Source organism: Haematobia irritans, chromosome 1, assembly GCF_050003625.1.
Source record: "Haematobia irritans isolate KBUSLIRL chromosome 1, ASM5000362v1, whole genome shotgun sequence".
NCBI lineage: Eukaryota > Metazoa > Arthropoda > Insecta > Diptera > Muscidae > Haematobia > Haematobia irritans.
In genome coordinates, this window is record NC_134397.1 from 58372439 (window position 1) to 58400407 (window position 27969).

The 27969-nt window shown below is 26.9% G+C and overlaps 1 protein-coding gene and 1 long non-coding RNA gene across 3 annotated transcripts; one reads left to right on the forward strand and one right to left on the reverse strand.

The window, feature by feature from the left end:
- Window positions 1-868: 868 nt before the first annotated feature.
- On the reverse strand, window positions 869-27951 carry Kpc1 (Kip1 ubiquitination-promoting complex subunit 1). Of its 2 annotated transcripts, none has more exons than XM_075290489.1 (16): window positions 27593-27951; window positions 27238-27484; window positions 26826-26971; window positions 15703-16185; window positions 15377-15640; window positions 14908-15190; window positions 14530-14845; window positions 9423-9468; window positions 9200-9353; window positions 8949-9137; window positions 8769-8882; window positions 8417-8706; window positions 7992-8352; window positions 7571-7936; window positions 1966-2212; window positions 869-1896 (listed from the first exon to the last, which is right to left on the reverse strand). In XM_075290489.1, exons 1-16 carry the CDS (start codon window positions 27739-27741, stop codon window positions 1577-1579), a joined length of 3975 nt encoding a protein of 1324 aa, XP_075146604.1. In that variant the 5' UTR covers window positions 27742-27951; the 3' UTR covers window positions 869-1576. The 2 variants fall into 2 exon arrangements, with proteins under 2 accessions (XP_075146604.1, XP_075146603.1); XM_075290488.1 differs by having other exon boundaries at window positions 27238-27505.
- Window positions 4032-4986, forward strand: LOC142221006 (uncharacterized). The gene is made up of 2 exons (XR_012717936.1): window positions 4032-4615; window positions 4781-4986. It is a non-coding gene; the product is annotated as an uncharacterized LOC142221006 (long non-coding RNA).
- Window positions 27952-27969: the final 18 nt, after the last annotated feature.

Consider the following 27969-nt stretch of genomic DNA (forward strand, 5'->3'; position numbering starts at 1 on the left):
TTAGAGAAATGCGTCTTCTATGCTAAGCAAAATTTGCGTTTGTAGTTCAAGGATATAAAATCTTTGACCTCACGACAATATTTTTTTCAGTGTACGTACCGTGCAAAAGTCCATGTCGATTCGTAATTATTTGTAGACTTACCTATACATAACGTTTTTGTCTAATATATACCACGTATGGACTAACTCACAATTTAGAAAACGATGTTAAGAAGTTTTAGGATACCACAACCCAATTAATTCGATTGTGGATGACAGTCTTTCGTAGAAGTTTCTAGGCAATCCATGGTGGAGGATACATAAGATTCGGCCTGGCCGAACTTACGGCCGTATATACTTGTTAATATTACTAATAACAAAAATAAAAGACTATCACGCGAGAAGGTTTAAACTCATGAATATGGATATGTTTTGTTCTGAAATTCGCTAACGTGAACTCTCTTGGTTTTAATTAGTTCACGCTACCGCGAGTGTAATGTATACAATTAAATAGCTTCTCATTTTCTATGACTTACTCTACAATATCCATCTCCAGTTCTCATTCAAATTCAGTTCTCAGCAAACATATAACTTTAAATGCAGATATATCCTTTGACCCGCTGACACAAACAAAGTAAGCTAGCTAGCTAGAACATTTAAGGACCACTTCTAGCAAATAGACATGCAAACCTGTAGAAGATATAGAAAGAAGTAGAAAGAATCTATAGATTAATCAAAAATTGTATACATTATCGATTATTGATAAATTATCAGCTACAAAATTTTGTTAAACATTACAATACATTAAAATACCTACATGATCTTCTTCATACACCTTGCAGAAAATAAACTGCTCTCATTTTCCAATGGCAGTGATATATTGTGTAGATTTTCTTTCAATTTAGATTTATTTTAAAAAGCTTTGCAAGCAAAATATTGTATAAGTTGTAGTGTATAATAATGTGGCGGTTGTTTTTTAGTTTTTTCATTCAATATCCTTAAAATTTGTGTAAGAGATCTTTTTATCATTTTTTGTTTTTTGTATAAATAGATGATATTTACAGTCATAATAATAAATGCATTAATAATTTGTTTTTTGCTTGGGTTTGGATCTTCTCCGTCAAAAGCAAATTCCAAAATAAAATAATTGGAAATATTGAAAAATTTAACATATTTTATAGCTATCACAATAACTAGAAAGAGAGTATATTAAATATAGAGAACATTTAAAGCTTTTTTCAACTAAATATTTTAACAATAAATTTTTAATATAAATATTGGAGATACTGAGTCTAAACATAAACATGTTTTAGTCTCAATTTGATAACAAAATTTAGGCAGTGTAAAAGGTATGTTTGTTGTTGATTTGTATGCAGTTCGAGCAATAAAAAATAAGATTTTGTTTATCGAGAATAAAAATATCCATATATATATAAATATATCAATAGTATAAATGACTAGATTTATGTAATGAGAGATTGTATGTAATGTCAAGAAGGGTGGGTTGATTGCGAGTTATTTTCGTCTGTCTTTTTTCTTCTCGTTTAAGGACATGCTCCTTAAAATACAACGACATTTTGGATGGGATCGGATGGCATTATACTTCGAATAATGTAGGAGTTTTCAAATATTCAGCATTGTGATAGATAACTGTACCATCCGATGCTTCAATAGTCTTTATTAGAGTCTTACAATAGAAACAAACTTTGGAGTTCATTAGATGTTGCATGATACAATTGCTGCAGGATTGATGTTTGCAGGGTGTAAAGACCACAGCTATGGGTTTGGCACAGCAAATTGGACACAAAGAATCCTCCGATGGCAATGTGATATCGGATAGTAATGATTGTTTTGTTTTTAGCATATCGATGAGACATTTAACCTTATCAATTTCTTCCTGTGTAACATGAGTAGGAACTGTAAATGAGGAGCGTATTCAAAATTAATTTACATTTTCAGAAAATATTTTCGTTTAATCGAACTTACAATCGGCTAAACTAAATTTCAATATAGGCGGATCTGCTCTTATTTTTTTAGTATTCGAGGTAGTTGGTTGTGGTATTCGCACATCATTGGTTAATGGATCAATATGTGCTCGTGTCGATGGATCAAAATTACCTCGAGGAATTTCATTTTGTTGTAATATTGGTGTCTTTATTTCGCCCATTGCAAATTCCAGATTGGCAAATTGAAAACTGGGATCCGTAAGAAGGGCTCGAGAGATACGCGTTACCTAAAAATAAAAGTGATGTTGGATAAAGGAATGGAGACCACTATATTTAATAAAAACAAGTAAGGAAAGTCTAAAGTCGGGCGAGGCCATATCAAATCCGTCAATTGTGTTGGATGCTATATATAAAGGTTTCTGTTCCCCTATACTTGCATTTAAATCTGACTCGACCTGGACAAAATTTGTTGGGACTTCCAAAAAACTGTAGACTTAAAATTTCAGTCTAATCCCCTTGGGTTGAACACAATGTTAGTAAAAAATATGGAAAACATTTATATCTGAAGCAATTTTCAGGCAACTTTGCAGTGTATTTATGATTTATAGGTCAAATGCTATGTATAAGAAGTATAAGAAAATTAAAGTTATTTTTACACGTTTGCGACTTAGCAGCAGCATTTTACAAGGAAAATTTGGATATTTTGGCCATTTTTGCCGAAATAAGAAACGCATATATATGGGAGCTATATCTAAATCTGAACCGATTTCAACCAAATTTGGTACACATATCTACAATGTTATTTTACTATCTGTGCAAAATTTCACGTATATCTACTCCCTGTGTAAAATTTAAAGCAAATTAGGGCAAAATTCTGGCTTCTCGGGTCATAGGAGTTCATATCGGGCGAAAGATATATATGGGAGCTATATCTTAATCTGAACCGATTTCATAGCTACAATATTAATTCTACTCCCTGTGCAAAATTTAAAGCAAATAAGAGCAAAACTCTGGCTTCTGGGGCCATATCGGGCGAAAGATATTTATGGGAGCTATATCTACAACTTAACCGATTTCTTCCAAAATCAATAGGGTTCTATTCTGACCCAAAATACATACTTGTGCCAAATTTGAAGGCGATGGGACTAAAATTGCGACCTAGACTTTGATTACAGAAATGTGTTCACAGACAGACGGACGGACATGGCTAGATCGACTCAGGGGCCGACCCTGAACAATATTGCCAAAGACACCATATGTCTATCTCGTCTCCTTCTGGGTGTTGCAAACATATACACTAACTTATAATACCCTCTTCCACAGTTTGGCGCAGGGTATAACAAATAGCGACGTGAGTCTTCATATTTAAGAACAATTTTATTTCTATAGAAAATTTTGTCAAATTTTATTTCTATAGAAAACATTTGGAAAATTATATTTCTATACTAATTTGTTGAAACTTTTATTTTTATAGAAAATTTTTGCAAAATTTTATTATATTGAAAAAAATTTTGTAAAAAATTTTGTTTCTATAGAAAAATTTTGCCAAATTTTATTTCTATAGAAATTTTTTTCAAAAGTTTATTTCATTTAATTTCATTGAGTACCTACAAACAAGATTAAAATCTTATAATTACAGTGCAGGATTATAAATGTTAAAACATCTCCGATTAAAAGTTTATTTCTATAGAAAATTTTTGCAAAATTTTATTTCTACAGAAAACTTTGTCAAAATTTTATTTCTACCCGTGTAAAAATTGGAGGATCCAATCCTATCTAATAATATCAAATTGGATCTAATTGGATCTGTTCAGATATTGGTTCAGACATAATTAGATATGCACAGATATGCTATATATGGTGCTAGATCTGGTTAGATATAATTGCAGATCTCATCATATATAGTATAATATCTAATTATATCTGGCATATCTAATAATATATGCTTGGATAGGACCATATATAGCACTATATCTAATAAGATATGGTAGGTATAACATCATATCTGACTATATATGGAGTTAAATACGGTCCAAAATATAATAAAAAAAAATCATGAACAAGTTAAAAAGATTTTTGAAATACACGTCTAAACCTCATGTCATTATGTCAAATGTCAACGCCGTCAGGGGCATCACTTCTAAACAAATTTAACGCCAGACTAGCTGAGAAAATTAAGAAATTTAATATAATTGTTTTAAATGTGTTCCTTTGATAAAGTGTATATCGTTTCCTTTATTGCGGAGATTATGTAGGTAAGTAGATTGTATTTGTTATTTCCTTAGTAGTCATTTTCATATTGTTTTACTATTTTCTAGATTTGGAAAAAAAGGAAACCTCAGTGGTTTACTGGTTAACATTCCCGCCTTGCATTCAAAAGGTCACGGGTTCAATCCCAGTTCCGACCAACACCAAAAATTATTTCGGCGGTGGATTATCTCCTCGCAGTAATGTTGGTGACATTTCTGCTTCAAAGATTCTCTAAGTTGTTTCAGCGCAACGTGAAATGCCGATAGGACTCGATTATAGCAAGGAGGTCCCATGTTATGGAGCTAATTATTGAATCGAGCAGCAGTCAGTGATAAGTGAGATGTTGATCACTGTGATGTCATGATGGTCTGAATAGTATGTATGAACCTAAAATGACAGCCTATCGCTATACCTAACCTAATCCCGAATACACTTTAAATGTGAGTATTAAAAGCAACATAAAATTATATGGCAATTTTTATTGCAACTCAAAGAAGAATGATCCAAAACAATACTAATACTTGCTTACATAGTTCAATATATTCCCATATTTGTTTATTTCTATATTTGTTTAATAATTGTTTTTTTACTTAATTTCATTGCAGATTGCCTTAACGCTGTAATACTTTAGTCGCGTGTCTAAGTCCAAAGCAGAAGAAACAAACGAAAAAACCCTTGGACAACACTCTAACTCAACTGTCAATACTCTTAAATAGCTTTGATGGATCAATTTAAATTAAACATATTTATTATGCACATACTTTTTGTCTGTATTATTAAATAAAACAATTGATCTCATTTTATATACAAATTATGGGCTTTTATGTGTTGAAAGATCTCGAAAGATACGATTGTATCAAATAATATACAATTATATCAAATTAGATCTGATTAGATGTGTCTCATTTTTGAGATCTGATCAGATCCAATTTCATAGTATTTAGATCTGACCAGATATAACCATTTTTCGGATCTGCTCAGATCTGACCATATCTTGGCTCAGATCTAACCATATCAAATCAGATCCCCCAATTTTTACACGGGTATAGAAAATTTGGCAAAATTTTATTTCTATAGAAAATGTTGTCAAAATTTCATTTCTATAGAAAAATTTCCCAGAATTTCATTTCTATAGACAATGTTGCCAAAATTTTATTTCTATAGAAAATTTTGCCAAAAATTTTATTTCTAAAGCAATTTTTGTCAAAATTTTATTTCTATAGAAAATTTTGGCAAAATTTTATTTTTATAGAAAATTTTTGCAGCATTTCATTTCTGTAGAAAAATTTCCCAGAATTTCATTTCTATAGAAAATTTTCTCAAAATTTTATTTCTATAGAAAATTTTGTCAAAATTTTATTTCTAAGGAAAATTTTGTCAAAACTTTATTCCTAAGGAAAATTTTGTAAAAATTTTATTTCTATAGAAAATTTTGCCAAAAATTTTATTTCTTTAGAAAATTTTGTCAAAATTTTATTTCGAAGGAAAATTTTTCCAATATTTTATTTCTATAGAAAATTTTGTCAAAGTTTTATTTCAATAGAAAATTTTGTCAAAGTTTTATTTTTATACAAAATTTTGTCAAAATTTTATTTCTATAGAAAATTTTGTCAAAATTTTATTTCTATAGAAATTTTTGCCAAAATTTTATTTTTATAGAAATTTTTGCCAAAATTTTATTTTTATAGAAAATTTTCTAAAAAGTTTGATTTCTATTGAAAATTTTGTAAAAAAAAATTCGTTTCTATAGAAAACTTTTGCCGAATTTTATTTCTATAGCAATCTTTTTCAAAATTTTATTTCTATAGAAAATTTTTGCAAAATTTTATTCCTATAGAAATTTTGTCAAAATTTTATTTCTACAAAAAATTTTGTCAAAATTTTATTTCTATAGAAAATTTTGTCAAAATTTTATTTCTATAGAAACATTTTTCAAAATTTTATTTTTATAGAAAATTTTGTCAAAATTTTATTTCTATAGAAAATTTTGCCAACCTTTTATTTCTATAGAAACATTTGTCAAAATTTTATTTTTATAGAAAATTTTGTCAAAATTTTATTCTATAGAAAATTTTGTCAAAATTTTATTTCTATACAAAATTTTGCCAAAATTTTATTTCTATACAAAATTTTGCCAAAAATTTTATTCCTAAAGAAAATTTTGTCAAAATTTTATTTCTATAGAAAATTTTGTCAAAATTTTATTTCTATAGAAAATTTTGTCAAAATTTTATTTCTAAGGAAAATTTTCTCAAAATTGTATTTTTATAGAATTTTTTTGCAAATTTTATGTCTATAGAAAATTTTTGCAAAATTTTATTTCTATAGAAAATTTTGTTAAAATTTTATTCCTACAGAAAATTTTGTCAACATTTTATTTCTATAGAAAATTTTGTCAAAATTTTATTTCTATAGAAAATTTTGTCAAAATTTTATTTCTATAGAACATTTTGTCAAAATTTTATTTCAATAGAACATTTTGTCAAAATTTTATTTCTATAGAAAATATTTGCAAAATTTCATTTCTATAGAAAAATTTCCCAGAATTTCATTTCTATAGAAATTTTTTCAAAATTTTATTTCTATAGAAAATTTTGTCAAAATTTTATTTCTATAGAAAATTTTGTCAAAATTTTATTTCTATAGAAAATTTTGTCAAAATTTTATTTCTATAGAAAAATTTCCCAGAATTTCATTTCTATAGAAAAATTTCCCAGAATTTCATTTCTATAGACATTTTCTCAAAATTTTATTTCTATAGAAAATTTTGTAAAAATTTTATTTCTATAGAAAATTTTGTCAATATTTAACTCTAAGGAAAATTTTCTCAAAATTTTATTTCTATAGAAAATTTTTGCAAAATTTCATTTCTATAGAAAAATTTCCCAGAATTTCATTTCTATAGAAAATTTTCTCAAAATTTTATTTCTATAGAAAATTTTGTCAAAATTTTATTTCTAAGGAAAATTTGTCAACATTTTGTCAAAATTTTATTTCTATAGAAAATTGTGTCAAAATTTTATTTCTATAGAAAATTATGTCAAAATTTTATTTCTATAGAAAATTTTGGCAAAATTTTATTTCTATAGAAAATTTTGGCAAAATTTTATTTCTATAGAAAATTTTCTCAAAATTTTATTTCTATAGAAAATTTTGTCAAACTTTTACTTCTGCAGAAAATTTTCTCAAAATTTTATTTCTATAGAAAATGTTCTTAAAATTTTATTTCGATTGAAAATGTTGTCAAAATTTTAATTTTTCCGTCCACCGAAAATAGGATAGGACCACAAAATTTTGAAGAAGATAAACCGGTCCACCGGTTTTGATCACTCTACGTGGTCCACGTATCACCCCCTCATTCATTATATATACGAGAATTTTCATCTCAAACTTACCTTTGCTGGATTTTTATCACTTTCCATTTCATCTTTAAATAAGGCCAAGAGAATTCCCAATGCGGCAGTAATTATAGGAAAATGCGTAACTGCATTCAAATCTGCTGAACACATATCGACAACAAATTGAAAACACCCTGGTGGAACTGTAACCCTTGATAAGACCTGACTTATCAATTGGCACACACGATTCAAGACCAAATCACTATTAGCCCTACAGGGATCATGGAAAATATCCGGCGCTACTGTAATTATCATTTCCAAACAACGCATTAGGGATACAGTTAATTCAAAGCACATGGAGCAAATTTTCAATTGTTTTGGCTCAAAAACGGTATTCTCTTGACGATGAGCTGTATTTTGGATCTGTAAGAGAAACTATTGTAGGGATTACTACGTAATTTAATATTAAAAATGTTACCTCTTGTAATAATAAAATGAACTCGGAAAAGGCCCAATTTAATTGACTTAATACTGAATTCAAAAAGGCCGTGGCAAATGGTTCATCTTCAGTTAACTTTAAACCAATCAGTTCTTGAAAATGTTTGGACGGATTGGCAGGTGCTATATTATGCAACAGGCCGGTGTGGGTTTCATTTTTGGAACGAGATCGACATAAGCCGAAATGTAAAGGTGTATTGCCTCCTTGCCAAACACAAGGCATTCTAGCGTCACGATAAGCAAAACCTTGACCAAGCCAGAAACGTAAGATCAACCAATTACTTTGGCCCCAGGCACGATTTTCATAGGGTCTAAGTAAAGCTTTGGCCAAGGCAATTTGGCTTAAAAAAAAAAAACAAAGAATATAACTCTTAAATGTTGAGAACAATAAAAAATAAATCTCACCTTTTCCTTGGTGCTTTTTCCAATGCCTGTATGCCCGCTTTATGACAGGTTAAGGTACCCAGAGCTTGCAGCAGAGAATCTTTACAGGAGGCCAATACAATACGTGGATCAGCTGAGTGTATACTTAAAAAGTTTGCAACCGCATTTATAACGGCCTCGGAGTCTTGTACTTCAAATTGAACTAGTAGATCATGATTACTAAAATCCATAACGGTATCCAAAAGGATGGGTAATATATTAATATAAACTTCAGGAACAAATGAAAAAAGTGGACCTTCTTTGGAGGAAGCCTAGAACATAAGAAAATACACCTCAAACATTAAGCCAAAACAAAAGATAGTCAAATAATTACATTTAATGTCCTCAAAGCCTTATCCAATAGCCAAGTTAATAGTGATCGCCTTTTTGGTCCCAAGGCTACAGCTCTATACCATGCCTGCTTGCGAGCTAATTCAATAGAACGTTTCTGAAAGAACATTGAAAAATAAACCCCAAATTTTGGATTACCCGACGTCCCAAGTTATTAACCTACCGCAAAAACATTTTCCCTTTGACTAAATTTTGTCCTTAACTCCGATACCACATGGGAATGTTGTTCATCCATACATACACTGGCATGATCTTCCAATACTTGTAATTTCTTTTCAACATCTTCACGATAGAATTTGGTTTCAAGAAGAACGTCATTTAAGGCGGCTATTTCATCACGAACAGAAGCGATCTAAGCGAAAGAAATTTACACATTTAAAATCGAAACTATGTGATATAGTTTTACATACTCACCTTTACTATATATTTATGACCTACACAATAGTAATATAAGACACACAAATCCAATAAATCGAAGAGTGAAGCTTCAGTTTTACTATTGCCTGGTTTTATTTCGAAAACTTGATTTATTCGTGGATTTAGGAGTGATGTGAACGCATTCGAATTGCTGTTTTGAAAAAATATTTGCCATATAGTAAATTGCTTTAGGAAATTCCATAGAAATTGCACTACATACCCAACAGGTCGGCCAACAATAGAAACATTTCCCACCGATTCGACTGCTAAAAATATAAGAGAAAATAAAGGACATTTTATTTTCATAAGCAAGTTTTCGACGACAGATAGGCCCTAATTATCGGCGAGCGATATCAACTAATCTCTAAGGTGGGAAAAGGAGGTAAATTCGTGGCCAGCCCCAAAAAATCAAAATTTTGATGAAAATCATCAAAAAATCTAAATTTTTATATGACAAACTTAAATTGGCCATATCTCCTTAAATATGCGTCCGAGAGCGCATAGGTCAATTCGTGACCACGCCCCAAAAAATCAACTTCTTATGTCAAAAACTTAAATTGGCCATATCTCCTTAAATATGCGGCATAGAGCGAAAGGGGGATTATTCCCCAAAAAAATCGAAATTTTCATGAAAATCCTCAAGAACTCAAAATTTTTATAAGAAGAACTAAAATTCGACATATCTCCTTAAATATGCGCCCTAGAGTTAAAAGGAGTGACCACCCCCCAAAAAATCAAAAATTTGAGGAAAATCCTCAAAAAATTATTTTTGTTTTTTTATATGTAAAATGTATTTTGGCCAGATCTCCTAAATATGCGTTGTAGAGCCAAAAGGAGGTTAATTCGTGACCACCACCAAAAATGAAAATTTCAATGAAATTCCTCAAAAAATCAAAATTTGTATACGAAAGACCACCGCTGCAGGGGATTTCTTTACAATAAAGTTATTGTCATATCTCCTTACGGTTCTGGAAAGGCTGATAGATATCAATTTTAGAACTTGAATTGACAAGAACTGCTAAATGACATAATGGTTACATGATACAGACTTATTTTGGCCATATCTTCCTAAACATGTGCCCATAAGCCACAAAAAATAAAAAGTTTTATATGAAAAACTTAAATTGGACATATCTCCTTTAATTTTGATGAAAAATCCCAAAAAAATCAAATTTTTTTATATGAAAATCTTAAATTGGCCATATCTCCTTAAATGTAAGCCCTAGAGCCAAAAGGTGTGACAGCCCCCCAAAAAATCAAAATTTTCTATATGAAAATTTCGAAAAAAAATCGAATTCTATATGAAAAATTTATTTTGGCCATATCTCCAAATATGCGGAGGTTAATTCGTGACCACACCAAAAAATGACAATTTCAATGAAATTCCTCAAAAAATCCAAATTTTTATATGAAACACTTATTTTGGCCATATCTCGGTCACATGTTTAGGGACATGTGTCCGAGAGCCACCGATGCAAAGGATTTCTTTACAATAAAATAATTGTCATATCTCCTTACGGTTCTGGAAAGGCTGATAGATATCAATCTTAGAACTAGAATTTGCAAGAACTGCTAAATGACATAACGCTTACATGATGGGTAAGTCTAAAATTCTCTATCTACCGATGGCTACACAATTGTTAAAAAAAAAATTGGAAAAATTCACTATTGGACTATTTTAAATTTTGGCAAAGTCGACTTATGACATACGCTAATTTTCAAATTTGTTCGAGTTATTTAAACTCCAGTTCCAGTTGAATGAAATGGTTGAAGTAGACCTACGGTCATTCAACTCCAAAATAACATAAATCTCTCTCGAGATGGCAGAAAAGTTCAATATTCTTCTGATATCGGTGTTTAGTGGCCAATGTGCCACTATTTTGTTGTGCCAATAAATGACTACTTTTACATTTTTGTGCCACCTTTTTAATTAATTAATACCTATTACATTATACACCCAAAGAAACTTGTTAATAGACACAACAGAAAAGTCTCCTGAAACATCATAAAGTCTGCTGAAAAAGGGAAAGCAGTCACTGTTTGCTAAAATAGCAAAGATTATCTGCTATTTTTAAAGGGTACAATTTTAAAAACTAAACATTTTACAATTTGTTGATCGCTAGACCTTGAAGAACAAAAATGTTTTTCTCCATAGGAGAAAGAAATACGAAAATAGTCTCCTCTTGAACAGGAAGCACAATCACGGTTTCAACAACTGGTAGGTTAAGGTTAAAGTGGCAGCCCGATTAAGACTCAGGCTCACTTAGACTATTCAGTCCTACCACAACTGGTAGGATTCTACCAAAAATGGTAGATTTTATTGTTTGGTTGATTGGTATAATTTTTGATGTTTTGGTAGATTTTGCAAACTATTCCAATAAGAGGTACTTTACAAATTTTTATAGAAATGAAATTTGAGAAAATTTTTTTATACAAATAAAAATTTTCCAAAGAAATAAAATTTTGAGGAAATTTTCTATAGAAATTAAAGTTTGAGAAAATTTTCTATAGAAATAATATTTTGACTAGAAAAACAATGTTGACAAAATTTTCTATAGAAATAAAATTTTGACAAAATTTTCTATAGAAATAAAATTTTGACAAAATTTTCTATTGAAATAAAATGTTGACAAAATTTTCTATAAAAATAAAATTTTGACAAAATTTTCGATAGAAATAAAATTTTGATAAAATTTTCTATAGAAATAAAATTTTGACAAAATTTTCTTTAGAAATAAAATTTTGACAAAATTTTCTTTGTAAATAAAATTTTGACAAAATTTTCTATAGAAATAAAATTTTGACAAAATTTTCTACAGAAATAAAATTGTCATGTCAAAATTTTCTATTTATTTATAGAAATAAAATTTTTTATAGAAATAAAATTTTGAGAAAATTTTCTCTAGAAATAAAATTTTGAAAAAAAAAAATCTATTGAAATCAAATTTTGTCAAAATTTTCTATAAAAATAAAATTTTTGACAACATTTTCTATAGAAATAAAATTTTGATAACATTTTCTATAGAAATAAAGTTTTGATAACATTTTCTATAGAAATAAAGTTTTGACATAAGAAATAAAATTTTGAAAATTTTTTCTATAGAAATAAAATTTTCTGCAGAAATAAAATGTTGACAAAATTTTTCAAAGAAATAAAATTTTTAGAAAATTTTCTATAGAAATAAAAGTCTGAGAGAATTTTAAATAGAAATAAAATTTTGTGAAAAATCTCAATAGAAATAACATGTCAAACTTTTCTATAGAAATAAAATTTTATAAAAACTTTCTATAGAAATAAAATTTTGACAAAATTTTCTATAAAAATACAATTTTGACAAAATTTTCTATAAAAACAAAATTTTGACAAAATTTTCTATAAAAATAAAATTTTGACAAAATTTTCTACAGAAATAAAATTTTGACAAAATTTTCAATAAAAATAAAATTTTGACAAAATTTTCTATAGAAATAAAATTTTGACAAAATTTTCTATTGAAATAAAATTTTAACAAAATTTTCTATAGAAATAAAATTTTGACAAAATTTTCTAGAAAAATAAAATTTTGACAAAATTTTCTGTAGAAATAAAATTTTGACAAAATTTTCTATAGAAATAAAATTTTGAAAAAAATTTCTATAGAAATAAAATTTTGACAAAATTTTCTATTGATATAAAATGTTCGACAAAATTTTCTAAAGAAATAAAATTTTGACTAGAAAGACAATTTTGACTAAATTTTCTATAGAAATAAAATTTTGACAAAATTTTCCATAAAACCATTGTGTTGACTAAACTACAAGAGTAGCTTAACCAACAGAGGAAAATAATGTTTGTTAAATTTATTTGGGCAAAGCCCTACAGACTGCAAGATGGTTGGATGGACGCACGTTTCGGAATTACCACATTCCTCATCAGCATCCTCTACTTGCAGCAAAAATTTCAACCAATTATCAGAATAAATTCAGGCAGTTTACTAAACCCATTGAACCACACTTGAACCTTCCGAAAAAAGGTTTATGATAGCCGACTTATGCCGAAATAAATTCGAAACAAACATATCTCTTTTGACAAAATTTTCTATAAAAATAAATTTTTGATAAAATTTTCTATAGAAATAAAATTTTGACAAAATTTTCTATTGAAATAAAATTTTTACAAAATTTTCTAAAGAAATAAGATTTTGACTAGAAAAACAATTTTGACAAAATTTTCTATAGAAATAAAATTTTGACAAAATTTTCTATAGAAATAAAATTTTGACAAAATTTTCTGTAGAAATAAAATTTTAACAAAATTTTCTATAGAAATAAAATTTTGACAAAATTTTGTATAGAAGTAAAATTTTGACAAAATTTTCTATTGAAATAAAATTTTGAAAAAATTTTCTATAAAATAAAAGTTTGATAATATTTAGAAATAAAATTTTAAGAAAATTTTCTATAGAAATAACATTTTGAAAAAATTTTCTAATAAAATGTCAAGAAAATTTTTTTATAAAAATAAAATTTTGGAAAAATAAGATTTGTTTTGTTTGGTAGATTTTAGGTAAAACTTTTTCCAAATTTTGGTATATTATTTTTGGCTCGAGTGGCAACCGTGAACACAACCCCAAAAAGGAAATTGGGAAATATTGGGGTTTATTTTCATAATGCAAACGGACCCCTAAAATAACGGACCCCTAAAAACATAAATATTTGGTGTTGTTGTTTTCTGAATAATTTTTGGGTGGGTCGTACTTCATTTAGTTTTAGGTGCTAATTTTCATAGCTCTGTTTGCATTACCTAGAGGGAGACGAGATAGACTCGTGGTGTCTTTGGGTTTAATGATTGGCAACAATGTCTGTCCGCCTGTCTGTGAACACATTTTTGTGATCAAAGTCTAGTTCGCAGTTTTATTCCTATCGATTTCAAATTTAGCAGAAATATATATTTTGCCTCAGAATATAGCCCTATTGATTTTGGAACAAAGATCAAATTTAGATATAGCTCCCATATATATCTTTCACCCGATATTCAGTTATATGGCCCCAGTAGCAAAAATGTTACCCTGATTTGCTTTATATTTTGCACAAGGAGTACAATGGATAGTGTCGTAAGTGTTCTAAATTTGGTTGAAATCCGTTCAGATTTAATTTGTAATATTGTGAGGGATATAGGACGCAAAAACTATGAGAGTGTCCTTCATATTTTGAAATCAATTTCGAGAATGTTGCACTGTTTTCCCCAATCGAAATGTAGTTTAAGTACTTCTGGTGTGCTTAGCATGATGAGTGTTTTAATCATGAAATTAATAAGCAACTACTGTTATATCCCCTTAGATACTTACTCAAATCTGGTACCCTCACTATAACACGATCATCCTCCAAAAGTTCTTGTGTTCTTTCAACGCCTAAATGCTGTTGAATATCATTACGATGAACCTTGCGTAAATGTGACAAAACTCCACCAACACGATCAAAATGTTGATATTCAAAACTGCCATCATAGAAGTATTTTGGTGTAACAGCAATTTCACGGCCATTCATTTCTTTTTCAAAAACAGTCTTGGTCACATCAATCAAAATGCAAATAAATGCCAAAGCTACAGTATTTTCTATAGGATGTAAAATACTCGATTGCATGAAAAATAAGGAGTGAAAAGGCTGCAAAGAAATAGGAATTAACATAGACATAGGCATTTCACTCACAAGTCTTTTTTTCTCACCCTCTGCTCCATACTCAGATCCATAACATATCTGCGTAATTTAGCTAAAAATATTTTACGACTGGATGAAGTTACCAAATCACCATCATCATTAATTAACAAACTCATCAAAAGTGTCTTTTGCAAAGCATATACATATTCAGTTGAATGGGAAATTTTGTCTACGGCTGCAAGATATTTACTTTTAGGTCCACCTATACCTTCGGTCCATGCCAAATGATCGGGTATAAGAGTTTGCATATAGGAAAATTCTGGAGGTCTTATATACATCAACAAAGCCAAACTGTAAGTGAAAACAGGACGTACAAAAATAAAAGCGATCATAAATTCAGTCGAGCTATTAAACAAAGATTGTATTTTTGGAGAATTTTTTACTAATCCAAAGTACAATTGAGGGTGCAAAAAAATATATCTCTCTTCATAAATATGGACGTTTTTTTTGTTTAAATGACCATAGAAAAATACTTACAAATGTTTTTTAAAGAACTTAAATTCCAAATAAGTTTTGCGTGTACGCGCATGATTGCATAGGCCTATTAGCGTTTGTAAAGCTTCTCGCTGTTGGCCATAGTCCAAAGCTTTGTTGGTTTGTGTGAAATCACTTAGCAAAGCATTGGCAATTTTTTTCAAAATATATTTCATCTCTTCCACTTCCATATAATTCCATAATATATCCAAAATAGCCCCCAAAACACTTTCCGAATGTCCTGGCTGTATGACATCCGATTCAGATCTGAAAATGAAATACAAATTATTTAATATCCATAAAAATCTTTTTTTATCTTGTTCTCTTACCTTAAATTACAAGCGTGTCTAATCACATCCAATAATCTACTCTCAATTACGTACGTATTGAAAAGTAAAGGCGATAGATGCTCTATAATTAAGGTACAAAATACCACATACACAGTTTTCTTAGTCGACAGTTTATCTTCCTTTGGTCTTTTACTTTTCTCACAATTATAGCGTGCCACTATTGTCGAAATATTCATTAAAAATCCCAGTAAAAGTTCAGCTTTTTGCACATTAACAATAGGCACAGCCATCAAAGGCATATAATTGGCAACGGGATATTTAAAAGGACTATTACCAAAATTCGCCTGTATACTTTGATTGTAGCCCAATGATATGGCAGGAAAGAAGGTTATACCAGGTCCTTTTTCGAGTTTAGAAAATGCAACACCCATTGAAACACCATTACGATAATATGTGATCTCTTCTTTTTCAATATCCAAAGTTACACCGATGATGTCCCCAATTTGCCATTTGTCTCCATACCTGCGGAAAAGGACAAAAAAACAAATTTTATTTAAATGTTACAGGAAATTTTTTGAGTTTGAAAAAGTAGCAATAAATCTCAATACAGAAAATTTTCGGAAAATTGTATTTCTATAGAAATTTTGAAAACATTGGAATTTTTTTATTTCTGTATAAATTTACGGAACATTTATTTCTATAAAAAAATCGAAAAATTTTATTGCAATCGAAAATTTTCGGAAAATTTTATTATATCTTTAGAGAATTTTCGGAACATTTTATTTCTATAAAAAAATTTTCGGAAAATGTTATATCTATAGAAAATTTTCAGAAAATTTTGTTTTTATAAAAAATTTTCGGAAAATTTTACATCAATAAAAAAATTTTGGAAAATTTTATTTTTATAAAAAAATTTCTGAAAATTTTGTTTCTATAGAAAGTTTTTGGAAAATTTTATTTCTAGAGAAAATTTTCGGATTTTTTTCTAGAGAAAATTTTCGGATTTTTTTTCTAGAGAAAATGTTTGGAAAATTTTATTTCTATAGAAAATTTTTGGAATATTTAATTCTAGAGAAAATTTTCAGAAAATTAAATTTCTATAGAAATTTTTCGGAAAATTTTATTTTTATAAAAATTTTTCTGAAAATTTTGTTTCTATAAAAATTTTAGAAAATTTTATTTCTATAGAAAATTTTCGGAAAATTTTATTGTTTCTGTTTTTTTATGTACGTTATGTTTACTTCGTACTAAAACCAAGTCTCGAATGCGCATCATTATGATACATTTTCGGAAAATTTTATTTTTATAAAAATTTTTCGGAAATTTTTATTTCTATAGAAATTTTTCGGTAAATTGTATTTCTATGGTAATTTTCGGAACATTTTATTTCTATAAAAATTTTTCGGAAAATTTTATTTCCATAGAAAATTTTCGGAAAATTTTATTTCCATAGAAAGTGTTTGAAAAATTTTATTTCTATAAACATTTTTCGGAAAATTTTATTTCTATAGAAATTTTTCGGAAAATTTTATTTATTTCATTTCAATAGAATACAGAAAATTTTCGCAAAATTGTATTTCTATAGGAATTTTAAAAATATTGGAAATTTTTTATTTTTGTATATATAAAAAAATTTGAAAAATTTTATTTTTATTGAAAATTTCGGAAAATTTTATTTCTTTAGAGAATTTTTGGAACATTTTATTTGTATAAAAAATTTTCGGAAAATTTTATATCTATAGAAAATTTTCAGAAAATTTTGTTTTTATAAAAAATTGTCGGAAAATGTTACATCTATAGAAAATATTCGGACAATTTTATTTTTATAAAAAAATTTCTGAAAATTTTATTTCTATAGAAAGATTTTGGAAAATTTTATTTCTAGAGAAAATTTTCGGAATATTTTATTTCTATAGAAAAGTTTTGGAATATTCAACTCTAGAAAATTTACGGAATATTAAATTTCTATAGAAAATTTTCGGAAAATTTTATATTTATAAAAAATTTTCGAAAAATTTTGTTTCTATAGAAATTTCAGAATATGTTATTTCTATAAAAATTTTCGGAAAATTTTATTTCTATAACAAATTTTCGGAAAATTTTATTTCTATAGAAAATTTTCGGAAGATTTTATTGTTTCTGTTGTTTTTTACGTACGTTATTTTTACTTCGTACTACAAACCAAGTCTCGAATGCGCATCACTATAATAAATGCATTTTCGGAAAATTTAATTTTTATAGAAAATTTTCGGAAATTTTTATTTCTATAGAAATTTTTCGGAAAATTGTATTTCTATAGAAAATTTTCGGAACATTTTATTTCTATAAAAAATTTTCGGAATATTTTATTTCCATAGAAAATTTTTGGAAAATTTTATTTCCATAGAAAATGTTCGAACACTAAAAATTCATTCATATTGTTCTTTAATTAAATAGTAAATTTATTTTAGATTTTATATAATTATTTAGTTATGGAGGCATTGCGCTATTATTGGCCTTTCTGGCTTATTGTATTGTCGTAAATAAATAAATAAAAAAAATTATTTCTATAGAAAATGTATTTCTATAAATTTTTTCGGAAAATTTTATTTCAATAGAAATTTTCGGAAAATGTTATTTCAATACACAGAAAAAAATATCACCAGAATATTTCCAATTAAAAAGTTAATTGAAGTTGAATGTTTTTTCAATTAATAAATTAATTGATACAATTAACTTTTTAATCAAGTTAGAAACATTAGGTTAATTAAGTCAATGATTGAAAATTTTAAAATTTTTAATTAAAAAATTAATTGATAGAATTAACTTTTTAATCAAATTCAGAAGACTAAGTCAGTTAAAAAAATGATGAACATTTCTTAATCAAAATAAAAACTCTAAGCCAATTCAGAAAGTAGTTGAAAATAGTTACCTTTTTAAATAAAAAATTAATTGGGGTTTGCATTCAACATCAATTAAATTTTTAATTGAATCAATTAAAAAATTAATTGAAAATTGCTAATGACATCAATTAATTTTTTAATCAAGGATTTTTTCTATGCCCAATTAAAACTGTGATTGATACTATCATTTTCGTGATTGAAGACATTTCAATTAAAAAATTAATTGGATCAATTAATTTCGTGATTGAATCAGAAAAATATTTTTTTGTGTGTAGAAATTTTGAAAATATTGGAAATTTTTTATTTCTGTATAAATTTACGGAAAATTTTATTTCTATAAAAAAAATCGAAAATTTTTATTTCTATCGAAAAATTTCGGAAAATTTTATTTCTTTACGGAATTTTATTGCTATAAAAATTTTTCGGAAAATTTTATATTCTATAAAATTTTTTATTTCTATAAAAATTTTTCGGAAAATTTTATTTCTATAAAAATCTTTCGGAAATTTTTTTTTTTTCATAGAATACAGAAAATTTTTGGAAAATTGTATTTCTATAGAAATTTTGAAAATATTGGAAATATTTTATTTCTGTATAAATTTACGGAACATTTTATTTCTATAAAAAAAATTCGAAAAATTTTTTTCTATCTAAAATTTTCGGAAAATGTTATTTTTTTAGAGAAATTTTGGAACATTTTATTTCTATAGAAAATTTTATATCTATAGAAAATTTTCAGAAAATTTTGTTTTTATAAAAAATTTTCGAAAATTTTACATCTATAGAAAATTTTCGGAAAATTTTATTTTTATAAAAAATTTCTGAAAATTTTGGAATATTTAATTCTAGAGAATATTTTCGGAAAATTAAATTTCTATAGAAAAAATCAAATTTTCCAAAATTTTTCTATAGAAATAAAATTTTCAAAAATTCCACTTCTATAGAAAATTTTCAAAAAATTTCAGTTCTATAAAAAAAATTTATTTTAATTTTATTTTCAAATAATTTTCTATAAAAAAATTTATTTATACAAATTTTGCAAAATTTTCTATAGAAATAAAATAAAAATTTCCAAAAATTTTCGGAAGTTTTCAGTTCTATAGAAAATTTTAATTCAATAACAAATTTTTAAAAAATTTTATTTCAGTAGTAAAACTTCAGAAAATGTTTTTGTATAGAAAAGTTTCGGATTTTTTTTTATTTCTACACAGACAAAAATATCACAAAAATAATTGCAATTAAAAAGTTGATTGAAGTTGACAAATTGTTCAAGTAATAATTTAATTGATACAATTAAATTGTTAATCATGGAAACATAAAGTTAATTAAGTCTATGATTGAACATTTTTTAATTTTTAACTAAAAATGCATTTCAAATAATCGCTTTTTGAATCAAACTAAAAACACTAACGGCCATTTTCATGTAGTTCCGTTAGGCTTTAACTGCCAGTTAACAAAAAGTAAATTGCAAATATCTTCTCTCCAGTTAACTTTAACTGAAAATTTTTGGTCAGTTAAGTTCCTAACTAGCATATAGAATATATATGCAAGATGACATCTTTGTCCATAATACGGTTTAAAAGTTGTTTAGTTAACGGAATACTAACGGAGCTTTGTGAAAATGGGGGTAAGTCAGTCAAAAAAGTAATTGAAAATAGTTAAGTTGTTAATGAAAAAATAATTGAGTTTTGCAATCAACATCAATTAAATTTTTAATTGATACAATTACAAAATTTTTTGTGTGTATAGAAAATTTTATTTCTAAAGAAAAATTTTGGAAAAAGTAATTTCTAAAGAAAATTTTTGAAATATTTTATATTATTATAAAAATTATCAATTTTTTTTTTATATTTTTAAAAAATTTTTGGAAATTTTGTATGTTTTTGGGAAAATTTTATTTCTATAGATAATTTTCGGAAATTTTTTCTCAATAGGAAATTTTCAAAAAAAAATTTCTGTATAAAATTTTCGGTAATTTTTTTTCTATAGTAAATTTTGGTGAAAATTGTTTATTTCTATAGAATATGTTCGGTTTTTTTATTTCTATAGAAAATGTTCGGAAAACATTTTATTTCTATGGAAACTTTTCGGAAAGTTTTTTATTTCTATAGAATATTTTCGGATTTTTTTAATTTTCGAAAAAAAATTATTTCTATGGAAATTTTACAAATTTTTTTTTAATTTAATTTATTTTCATATGTAACTAAGCCTTACAAAGGCCTTATACAGTTACTTAAATCAACTTTTCGGAAATCTTTTTTCTATAGAAAATTTTTGGAAAATTATTTATTTCTATAGAAAATTTTCGGACAAATTTTTATTTCTATAGGAAACTTTCGGATTTTTTTTTATTTCTATAGAATATTTTCGGATTTTTTATTTCTATACAAAATTTTCGAAAAGTTTTTTATTTCTATGAAATATTTTCGGAATTCTATAGAACATTTTTGGAAATTTTCGGATTTTTTTATTTCTATAGGAAATTTCCGGAAGTTTTTTTCTATAGAAAAATTTCTGAAAATTTTTTATTTCTTTGGAAACTTTTCGGAAATTTTTTCTATAGAAAATTTTTGGAAATTTTTATTTCTATAGAAAAAATTTGGAAAATTTTATTTCTATAGAAAATGTTCAGAAAATTATTTATTCTATAACAAATTTTCGGAAAATAAGTTATTTCTATAGAAGGGTTCTTTAGAAAATTTTCGGAAATTTTTATTATTATAGAAAAATTTCAAAATCTCGGATTTTTTATTTATTTCTATGGAAAATTTTTTTGCTTGTTTATTTCTATAGAAAATGATGTGAAAATTATTTTATTTCTACACAAAATTTTTCATATAAAAGTTGTTATTAAGAGACGTTTTGGTCATTTTGAACTTTTCGATTGTACACATGGGGGATAAAATTTTTATGCTTTTGATTTTTATTCATTATTTCTTCTTTTATTAAAACAATCCTCTCAAAGGCCTAACATAAATTCTTCCAATAACCATTAAAATTAACACTAAAAAATAAGGCTAAGTAAAATTAAATTAATATATAAAAGGGCCTGCCAAGATGATCCCAGAGGTGAGGTTAACATCAAATATAACATCGCCCTTAGGATAATTTCATATCGATCTCATACAAGAATTATATACAATAACCCATGAACTCATTAGGATGTAGATTCATTCAAAAGTGTGTTACATTCATCTGAATTCAAGAGCTTTTCTTCTCCACCAATGAGAGTTACTCTAACTTTGGGAAAATCGCCATTAATAAAAACATATCTGGTGATTTTACGTTGCTCCTTTAATCTTCGACAATCACGAAGTAATGTATACGCATCAGGCAACAAATGATCATTTAGATAAACTTGTGATGTGTCCATACCTCCTATTATGGTTTTCAATTGAAGAGGTTTGCCACGACGAAAATTTCTCATTACAGCATCCCTGGTCAATACAGAATTGAACTTGACCATAACGGATTTACGCTTCGATATATAACAGCAATGATTAATTTCACGCTCAGTCACATCAACATTACAAAGTTTACAAATCTTGATTATGGTTTGCATCAAATCGGGAAGAGTTTTTGGCAAACCATTGACTACAATGTTTGCTCGATTTAATCGTCGTTGTAGGAGTTTATTTTCCCTTTGCAAATTGGATATTTTATCCGAGATAGTTTCATCATTTACTTCATCTGAGAAAGGTGAATTGCTTATGGCGGAAGCAGCTTTAATTCTCTCTTCTTCTTCTATATGTTTTTCTATTTTAGCACTTAATTCCGAGAGTGATGCTGTGAGTTCATTGCAGAAGTTCTCAAATGAAGTTTGCATGTTCTTCAGGGCAGTTTCTATTTCCTTAAAATGTTTATTCATATTGCGTTGAAAGTCATCATATTGGGGAAAAAGCACAACGGTGGTAGAAGAACCATTAGTTCCAGAACTCCTTGTAGCTAACGTTGGCTCTTGATGCGCAGTTTTGATAACAGCCGAGATCTTAGTCCCACCATTTTCTTTGCCATCCGATATTCCTTGACGACATTTATCACAGGTATATTTCCAAATATTTCCATTTAATTCCCTTTTTCCGGAAAACTTAACACAGTTGTAGTGGAAACAATCAAAACAACTGGAGCAGCGCATATTTTCAGTAGTTCTAGGGACATTTCCCTTACAAATTGGACAAGAAAGAATCGTTTTTGTTGAAAGCGTCATATTCTCCAATGGCGGCATTTCTATTATATATCCAATTTCAAGCTTAGCGATACAATGTATAGCAACTCCAAGAACATAAATGACACTGTTCGTGACTATTACAAGCTGGGCAATGATTGCTTTTGGTAAATCCCTATATCCGTTATCTAAAACAGTGTTGTCAATAAAATACCATGAAATATGATATAATAAACGAGCGGTATTAGAAGCTAAAATAGGTGAACGGAGCACATCTCAAAAAAAAGCATTACCGAATAAGCTGAAATGAATAGAAATAAAATGTTGACAAAAGTTTCTATAGAAACAAAATGTTGACAAAATTTTCTATAGAAATAACATTTTGACAAAATTTTCTAAAGAACTAAAATTTTAACAACATTTTCTATAGAAATAACATTTTGACAAAATTTTGCAATAGAAATAAAATTTTGACAAAATTTTCCATAGAAATAAAATTTTGACAAAATTTTCTATAGAAATAACATTTTGACAAAATTTTTGAGAGAAATAAAATTTTGACAAAATTTTCTATAGAAATAAAATTTTGACAACATTTTCTATAGAAATAAAATTTTGCAAAAATTTTCTATAGAAATAAAATTTTGCAAAAATTGTCTATAGAAATAAAACTTGGAAAAATTTTCTAAAGAAATAAAATTTTGACAAAATTTTCTATAGAAATAAAATTTTGCAAACATTTCTATAAAAATAAATTTTGCAAAAATTTTCTAAAGAAATAAAATTTTGACAAAATTTTCTATAGAAATAAAATTTTTGACAAAATTTTCCATTTCCATTTTCAAAAAAAAAAAATTGACAAAATTTTCCATAGAAATCAAATTTTGCAAAACTTTTATATAGAAATAAAATTTTGACAAAATTTTCTATAGAAATAAAATTTTGACAAAATTTTCTATAGAAATAAAGTTTTGACAAAATTTTCTATAGAAATAAAATTTTGACAAATTTTCTATAGATATAAAATTTTGACAAAATTTTCTATAGAAATAAAATTTTGAAAAAATTTTCTATAGAAATAAAATTTTGACAAAATTTTCTATAGAAATAAAATTTTGACAAAATTTTCTATAGAAATAAAATTTTGACAAAATTTTCTATAGAAATAAAATTTTGCAAAAATTTTCTATAGAAATAAAATTTTGACAAAATTTTCTATAGAAATAGAATTTTGACAAAATTTCCTATAGATATCAAATTCTGACAAAATTTTCTATAGAAATAAAATTTTAACAAAATTTTCTATAGAAATAAAATTTTGACAAATTTTTTTAAAGAAATAAAATGTTGACATAATTTTCTATAGAAATAAAATTTTGACAAAATTTTCTATAGAAATAAAATTTTGCAACAATTTTCTATAGAAATACAATTTTGACAAAATTTTCTATAGAAATAAAATTTTGACAAAATTTTCTATAGAAATACAATTTTGACAAAATTTTCTATAGAAATACAATTTTGACAAAATTTTCTATAGAAATAAAATTTTGACAAAATTTTCTATAGAAATAAAATTTTGACAAAATTTTCTATAGAAATAAAATTTTTACAAAATTTTCTATAGAAATAAAATTTTTACAAAATTTTCTATAGAAATAAAATTTTGACAAAATTTTCTATAGAAATAAAATTTTGACAAAAATTTTCTATAGAAATAAAATTTTGCAAAAATTTTCTATAGAATAAAATTTTGCAAAAATTTTCTATAGAAATAAAATTTTGACAAAATTTTCTATAGAAATAAAATTTTGCAAAAATTTTCTATAGAAATAAAATTTTGACAAAATTTTCAATAGAAATTAAGTTTTGACGAAATTTTCTATAGAAATAAAATTTTGACAAAATTTTCTATAGAAATAAAATTTTGAGAAAATTTTCTATAGAGATAAAATTTTGAGAAAATTTTCTATAGAAATAAAATTTTGACAAAATTTTCTATAAAAATAAAATTTTGCAAAAATTTTCTATAGAAATAAAATTTTGAAAAATTTTCTAAAGAAATAACATTTTGACAAAATTTTCTATAGAAATAAAATTTTGACAAAATTTTCTATAGAAATAAAATTTTGCAAAAATTTTCTATAGAAATAATATTTTGCAAAAATTTTCTAAAAAAATAAAGTCTTGGGAGAATTTTGATCAAAAACTTCAAAATAAAATTTTTAAAATTTGGTAGAGTTCTTTATTTCTATTATTTCTAAAATTTTCGAATATAATTTATATCTATGAAATATTTTTCTATAGAAAATTTTTGAAAAATTTTATTTCTATAGAAAATTTTTGACAACATTTTCTATAGATATAAAATTTTGACATTTTTTAGAAATAAAATTTTGACAAAATTCTCTATAGAAATAAAATTGTCTATAGAAATAAAATTTTTGTAAAATTTTCTATAGAAAAATATATCATAGATATAAAATATTTTCGAAAATTTTAGAAATAAAGAACTCTACCAAATTTTAAAAATAAAGTTTTGGGAAAATTTTGATCAAAGACTTCAAAATAAAATTTTTAAAATTTGGTAGAGTTTTGGTAAAATTTTCTTCAAATTTTTAGCAGTGATTGCGTCTCATTCGATTTGCGTTTCCCACAATTTGCAGGAACAGGTAGTATGGCCAGTTCTTGTCACAAAAGAAGAGAACCAGAAGAACCATCAAATATTGGGTCCCAGCAAAAAATTTGGAAGTTCTTCCAAAGGCACAACTTTAAAAGCACTTCCAGAAGATGTAATCCCAATGATGTCCTTTATTTTAACTACACAGGAAGTTCTTTTCATTCAATTTTTTATAACATGCTTTTTCATATTTTTGATTGGCAATTTTAACCTTTTTGTTTCAAATTGGTTAAAAACAGAGCAAGGATTAATAAAATGGTACAAATTATTTAAATTTTGTCGAAAAAATGCTAAATCCAATCTGAAAAAATTGTGAATTTTTGAAAATATTTGAGGTCAAACGTTTAAGAGAAGAGTTAGAATCCATTAAAAATTATAAAAATTATTTATTTGCCAAACTATCACAGAATTTTTTAATTTACATCCAAAACATTGAATTCGGATCACACCTAAAGAAGTGATGCAAATTCAGTGCACCGGCTGTTGAAATGGAGGACTTCTGTCCTATGACAAGCCCATGTTAATATCATCGCTTCTGCGTCAATTTGGCACCACTTCCGGTTCCAAAAAGAACATTTTCACTACTTTTTTGGCGACGCTTTTTTACTGGGGTGCGCAAATTAGTAATGCGGGATTGACAACAGAATGCATAGTTTGGGATATACGGTTCAGACAATACGGATACTATATTCCATAGCTTTCAATTTCAGTATGTGACATTTGCCCGGATTATAAGTTTAGTTTTGTTGGCTCTCAATATGTCAAGTTTCGTGTCCACAATACAGCATTTGCATTTTGAATTTCTCCATTGATTTAAAAAATTGTGTTGCTGAATCGCATCGATGTGCTCTTTTGGTTTAAATGTGCGAGAGATTCTCGGCTACATTTGCAAAACCCGTAAAAAACACATAACCCGCCGCAAAGCCTCCCAATACAAAAATATTTTTTGTTTTTTTTTTTTTTCAATTTTCATGCATCACATTTTACCAAGTGCAAATTAGACAATTATAAATTTCGGATTAACCGGAACAAAGAACCTGTTTCAAATAGAGTTACTGACCTTAACCACCCACTAGACTTTTAAATGCCTCATATTTTTTTTTTTTTTACCTTTTAAATAATTTTTCATAGACCAAATGCGAATAAACTCAAACCCTTATACAAATGTTGGCCACAACATTTAGAACTTTGTAGAACATTTCCTATTTTTGGCTTTTAGCCTCAAAATGGAACTTCTATATACATTATGACACTTTGCTAAATAAGTTTTTCCTATAAATTTGGAGGATATGATAAATGCATTCCTCTCAGGATGTTTAGTCATCATCAAGACATTTCCATTATTTTCCTCATACCTAGTCAAGGCGATCATTTATCTATTTCGTGTCCTGTTTTTTGGTCATTAATTAATTTCCTTAATATTATGATAACATACTTTGCCGTTGATATGTGCCAACTTTGTTGCTTGCTGCCATCGTAGCCATAACTCAGCTTTGAATCGCCTACACCGCTATTTTCATTGAACGCACATTTTTTGGAGCACCAACCCACTTGCATGACGCCCTTTGTGTGTAGTTGAACCTAGAAACCGAGACAACAAAAAACAAAACGAAATGAAAGTAAGAGTGGTTATTGTTTACATCCCATTCCACTGCCAAGAAAATTTGCCGATTGTTATGATGGTGAGTTCAAGCCGAAAAAAGTTCATTGATTCGTGTATTGTGACACGATGAGTGTTTGGGTCATCAAAGGCAAGAATTAAGGTAGTGGGACAGGCAGACAGAACAAAGATAGTAGAGAACACAATGTTCCATATTCGTACATACAAACGCACACGTTTAAATTACCTCATACATCCAGCGGCCGCCGAATACGCAAACATTCGCTTTGATGGTGTTAAAACTACCTTGAGATCTCACTGAAAGCCTATCATTACCTACTCGCGCTGTCGATGAAAAATCAATATCGAATACCACATATTCCTGTCCCAACCTTGACCGATTTTCCAGCTGTTGCTGGACTACCGCATCATGACATCCTGTCTCAATCTCGTCCAGTTTACCCTTAAGCCATGACTTGACCAATATCATCTGTCTGCAATAGCAATATAAATAACTAATTTTAGTATAATGCCTCCCTCAATGTGTGTGCATGTAGTTGTCCATGTCATCTTCAAAGGATAATTAGAATTCTAATACATACTCCGGCAATGTGAGACCTTCGCATCCTCCACTTGTAGTCCGTTTTGTTGCTTCATCCAATGCAGCAGCATCATCCTCATCATCTTCGTGTCCTAGAACTTTGAATATATCCTCGCCGAAAACTTTTATAAACAATTTTTTAATAGACATTTTCTTTGTAGATTTATTTTCTTCCGAATACACAATGATGCAGATATTGCATGCATTAATTTTGTTTAAAATTATGACTGACTGAAAATTTGTTCACTTGATTAAAACATTTTCCGGCTGTATGTCTTCTCAGGCACGTAAAAACTTTAAATTTTTAACCGAAAATGAAAAATTCGCTATCCACTAGAATTTATTGTTGTAATAGCCAGAGAAAAATGAAATGTCAAG